Below are 5,871 nucleotides of genomic sequence, written 5' to 3' on the forward strand. Positions count from 1 at the left end.
AACAGGCAGCAAAATCTACAGGAGATGAGAAAAAAAAAAAAAAAAGGTAAATGTAAGTTTGGAATAATTCAGAAGATTTATAGAAGTTATGATTAGAGGCAGGCTTGAGAGGGGGCAGACAAGCAAAACTGGGGAGGAGGGATGAGTCTGGCATGTTTTAAGATGATTCTGATGAAAGCAGAGAAGTGAGGGATTGGTAGAAACCACTGGAAAAGTAAGTTGGAACCAATTGTGGAAAATCATGAATTCTGGGCTTAGAATTAAATGTATTATGTCTTTTGCAAAGAGAAGGTTTTAGGCAAAGGAATGATGTGGCCATTGAAAATATTTTCTGAAGAAAGTCAAGAAGGGTGGAGAGGATATTTAAAATTAATCTACAGTGATTCATATAGTGAGAAGGGTGGTGATAGATGAGACATAATGCTTCATCAGAAGAACTTGATTAATAATGACATCAGTACAGTAAAAGTCCCAGTGAATATTTATCCTCCAATAACTGAACTCAGTATTTTAAAAGTTACTATGAATCCGGAAGAATATATATATCTTCATCTTGAGAGACTTCAGAAGTACTAGGCTTCTGAAAATTATAATATTCAGACGTTGTCTCATTTCCATAGATATGCTCCTCAATGTTGGTCTGCCGAGTGTTCTCATATAGTTCCTTATTGGTTTCTTCTTTAGCTTCGGGAGGCCTTGTTTCCACATTTTCATAGTGCTCATATATGTCAGTCTCCTCCATAGCAGATTTGTGGCCTTGGCTTTGAACTGAGGTTTTATTCTTAGAACTGCTAACGTGGGGACCCAAGATGAGCGTTTTAGTATAGTCTTTTTTCCTGCTTCTTCTTTGCAAAAACCTTGGTAAGGTAAATTGTGTTTGGTTACGGTGTTTCCAGTGCCAAACACACCCAATTCCACAGATCACCAACAGTAAAAGAAGAGAAATTCCTATAGGAATGGCCATTGAAGTGTTTCCACAGCTTTTCAACATTTCCACACAAGCAGTGTTGTTTACTGGTATGGCGTAGCCCTTAATGAATCCACAGGTACAGACCAATGTAATTCTGTGTAGGGTACAGTTAAAAGGTAATTTCGGAAGCTCTTCCAGGCACTTCTCTTTCAGATCTGAAAAAACATGATCTGGCAAAGTCCTGATGCAATTAGAGGAGAGATTGAAGAACCTTAGTTTTGGAAGATGATTCTCGTTGTATTTGATGCTTTTTACATTATAACCATTAATGTATAATTGTACTGTGTCAGGGGGGATTTTAATCGACTCCAATTTCTTTTCTGTCTGTGAATCACAGAATGAAGCAGAAATGAGTGGAAGATAATAGCAGAGTAGAAAACTCAAGAAAAGGAAGGTTGAATGATTTGCCATCCAGAAGCCTGCTATAAATTAAAAACATATTATTAATTGTATGTTTATTAAATTAGCATAATAAAAATTCTACCTATACATTAAGCACCGGCATTTAGTGAGTTCATGCTTCAAAACAGAATATAATACTAGCTGTTAGAAGAAGATAAAAAGATTTAGAAGAACATGTCCCTGCTCAAGCCTGAGTGATTTCATTACTTAGATTTCAACATGGTTTTTGACATTGGCTTATAATTTTCAAGTAAAAGACGACACTGTGAACACAATAAGAGGAATGGGAAAAGAGCATACATTTACAGTCACTTCCATTACCTATCGCCTCCTTTGTGAAGCCTGTGGCGTGGTCAGGGACCATGTCTTTTTCTTAATCACTCCTTCTTCTATAGTCCCATATTAATGAGTTCCTTCTCTATTATGGAATGATAATCTAAATTACAGAAAATTGTTTATCTTCCTACCTGGATAAATGGTGGGCAAGGATCAGGTCTTTTCATTTTTATATTCCTAGAGACTAGCAAAGTACCTAATACAGAAAAGGCACTCAATCAATATTTATCAAATTAATGATTCAATAAACAAATGACTCAAAATCTTAGCCTCTAATTGCTTGTCGATAGTTTAAAACTCAAGAGATGTCTTCTAAAGGGTATAGTTTATATTTAAAGGAAGAAAAGAGCTCTGTGGCATAAAATAAAAAAAAGCCTTCCTATTACCAGTCTTCCCACACCTTCCAGGAAATAAATTCTATTCATTTAAGATAATTTTAAAGTGTTTTCTGTTAATGTTTTAAAATGGCAAAGAAGAAACAGAAATCGTTCAACTAGACTGAATATTCTATTATGATTTTATCAACAATATTACCGTTGTGTGTTTTCAGCTTAGCCTCAGAAAGAGTTACTGCCAATAGGTGTTTTTTTGTTCATTTTGTTGAGATATAAATGACATATAACATTGTATAAGTTTAAGATGTACCACATTATATATATTTGATGTATGTATATATTGTGAAATGATTATTACATTAAGATTAGTTATTCATCACCTTACATAGTTACAATTTTTTTCTTCTGATGGGAATTTTTAAGATCTACTCTCTTAGCAACTTTCAAATATACAATATTATTAACTATAGTCATCCAATATTGTTAATAGTGCTTGCGAAATCATCATCATCATCTATTGAATGTCAACATCAATAATATTTTGTTAAAAGTTTCTTTTGGGTCACCTTCTAAACACCTTTACATGAATTATCTCATTTAATCCTACAGCTGCCATACGAAATAGATACTATTGTAATTCTTATTTTATGGATGCGAAAAGACAGGATTTAACAGGTTAAATAACTTCCTTAACAGCTAAGAAGATACTAAACAAGATTCAAGTAAAGTTTGCCCCAAAATATTATTCTTACCCAAATTTCTGTAAATGCTGTCAAGCACATCTGTACTTAATTTGTATAGCTTGATCAGCTCTGAGGTTGTTGAGGGCTGGGAACCTTATGTAGTTATATTACCAGCACTAGTACTGGTAGTTATTAAATATCTAGTTCATTAAATAACTGTTAATGAATGAGCAAACTGCATTAGGATAACAATAATAACAATAAACAGGGAAAAAGAAAGCCCATGAACTTGTGCCCTGCTTTCAGTGAGTTTTCTTGTTTGATACTAAACTTTCCCAAATTTTTCATGGTTAGAATATACCAACATGCAAAATTTCAAGTTGTCATTTCACATTAAATACCAAATTGAATATGAGATTCAGTCAATTTATAAAATGTATTTGGTAAAACTATAGAAACAGATATCCCGGATCTAGACATCTTTTAATCTCTTTGGAACTTTGGTAGGGTCCCTCCTCTATAAGGCCAGGCACACTGCTTGTGTTTGAGGGCAAAGTTTTGGCAAATGACTTTAGCCATTAGAAATGCATTTCCTTTTTGAAACAGATAAAAAGTGGTCATATTTAAGATATTTTATGGTATAAATACTTATTTAAGTGATTATTTGCCAGCATATTTGAGCTAAATTTCAAAATCAATTGAAATTAATCATATTTTCAGAAGACCTGAAACCAAAGCGGGGAAGGCCAATTATTGTCTCCTGAAAATAAATGCTCTCTCAGTTTTCAAGAGGAGAATTTATTTTTACTATTCATGATCTTCTATATAAAGTAGACATTCTAGTACATTCCAAATATTAAAATTGTCGAAGAAGTGTTCACTGAGATAAAGACAAGGCTTTTTAAAAGAAAATAAATATATCCTTTTCCTTTCTTCAAAATAACTTACTAGGAAAAACCCTGCATGACAAAGACCTACTAGAATAAAAAACATACGTTAAACAAAAGCACTTCGATTATGGTTTCACATCTAAATAAATTTCGTTTCACCCAATGTGGAAGAAAACTGTTTGTTTTGGTTTCAGAAAACAGTTCCAACAGGTTACTTGTTATTCCTTTGGCTTAAAATTACAAATTGTTGATAAACTGGAATTTTCAAAGTCAGATGCTGCCCTTCTGTTTGGAAACAAGGTGACAGCAAAGCTTAATCTTATACTTGTGATCATATGTACTTAAAAAGAAACGTTGACAGCATCTTCAGTTTGTAAATTTTTTCCCTGTCATCCCCTAAGGTCACCAAAAAAAAACTGTGTTTAGTAAGATTTAAAAAAAGGTCATTGATTGTTAAAAATGAACTTGTTTCTTAAAGTTTTTCATTATCTACACACCTTAAATCAGGTTTTTACTTACCTTGAGATGGGTATGCCTAGCTCTCTTCTGTTCTTTTGATTATGTTTTAAATGTGCTTTGGTTTAGGACTTGTTCCTCTTTTTCATTTTGGTCAGTTACTTCCTTCTTTACCTCCTCCTTTCAGATTATTTCATACTTGCAAAGTTTCCTGGCTCTACAGGAAGTTCTTAACAGATGCATCAGAATTAAGATAAATGGTATAAGTTTGGAATAAGGAAGTCTAGCTCTTCATCTTCATCAAGTAATACTTTTCCAACTTTATCAGAAAACTATGCGTAAAACCTATTTTATCTTTTTAATTTGAGCAATGTTTGCAGTCCTCATTGTTTCACTTGCACTTCAGTTTTTAGAAAAGATTTTTAAATGCAGTAACACACAAGTCTTGTTTGTTGGCTTGTTTGATTGCTAGAACAGTTCTTTCAAATACTATGTCCCAATGCCTCAGGTTACATCTATACTTGTAAAGCCAGTGTTCCAAATTTGGTTCAGAAAGTGTTAATATTCTTTTAAATTGATGGTAAGAATTTCCAAAAGTATATCTGAGTTGGACTACTCCTGGGATTTTCTAGTAGGTCTTTCATCAAGTAAATTCAGGAAATACTGCTTACTTGGAGATTCATAGGCACTCAACATATTAAAGACTGAGCCGTCCTACAGCAAGCAAACAAAACAAAACCAAATATGAAAGAAAAAACTGTTTGACTTTGTTTAATAATAGTAGTCAACATATTCCTAGCAAACTATATCTTCTAAATCCTTTGTGTACTACTCAGTAAATTCTGACAGGAGAGGACTGTTTTTTGTCCTACTTACAGGGAAGGGAGTGGAAACAGAGTGGTGAACTAATCACACACCTAACGTGGCCCGGCAGTCTGCCCCCAGCACCTATGAGCTAAACCACTACTAGCTGTCTTGCTAGGGTGAATAATATTTCCAACACAAAACTGTTATTTAACAACATCTCAGAGATTAACTCTGTAGGGTACAAAAATGGGAAATGCTGAATTAGACACATGAGATGATAAAGTGATGAAAATTTTACCTTTTATATGTACTGGAACTTTTTCAACCACAGAGAATTAACTTTTTGTATAAGGTGGTTTAAAAGAAGATGATTTAGTTACTGAAATACCAATTGGACATTATTAGAACAATAACATGAATATAAATTAGGCACTGACATTGTGCTAATGCCTTGTGCTTGTAACAGGGATGCAATAATGAACAAACTTCCCTGTAGCACCTAAAGCCTAGTGAAAGAGGCTGCTGAATTCACACATCATTTCAGATCACAGTTGTAAGGGCTAAGAAACACATGATTATGCACAGGGGATAGTGGGAACAAGGAAAAGAGGCATCCAGCTCAGGATGGGCAGGGAAGGAAAGACGTGAGCAAAGCCTCAAAGAATAAGAAGTCGATCGAGGCAGAATAGGAGTTTTCCAGTGTATTTAACTGCAATATTAACCACCCTTCCAAATAATCACACACATACACACACACATACGCACACACACACACACAATCTGCATGTAATATAATAAATACAATGTTCATATAAAATTATGCGATCTACTCTAGAAGTCAGGAAAACCGGATGCTCATCCAGGTTTTGCCCTTTTAAACTTAAAAAAGTTATTTAACCCTTCATCACTTTAGATTTCCTACAGATAAAATAGTGGGATGTTGTCTGTCCCTTTTCCCTAGATAGAAATTTTCTTTTCAGTCATAGATATAA

General features: G+C 33.9%; 1 protein-coding gene across 1 annotated transcript; it reads right to left on the bottom strand.

The window, feature by feature from the left end:
* Positions 1-520: 520 nt before the first annotated feature.
* On the bottom strand, positions 521-991 carry GAPT (GRB2 binding adaptor protein, transmembrane). Its single transcript, XM_011371036.1, has one exon. It carries the CDS (start codon positions 989-991, stop codon positions 521-523), a length of 471 nt encoding a protein of 156 aa, XP_011369338.1.
* Between the last annotated feature and the right edge of the window lie 4,880 nt (positions 992-5,871).

The sequence above is a fragment of the Pteropus vampyrus genome, unplaced genomic scaffold (genome assembly GCF_000151845.1).
Source record: "Pteropus vampyrus isolate Shadow unplaced genomic scaffold, Pvam_2.0 Scaffold181, whole genome shotgun sequence".
Lineage (NCBI taxonomy): Eukaryota > Metazoa > Chordata > Mammalia > Chiroptera > Pteropodidae > Pteropus > Pteropus vampyrus.

Excerpts from the sequence above, each read along its gene's own strand:
- GAPT (XM_011371036.1), bottom strand. The coding sequence starts at position 991 with ATGTTGAAAAGCTGTGGAAACACTTCAATGGCCATTCCTATAGGAATT.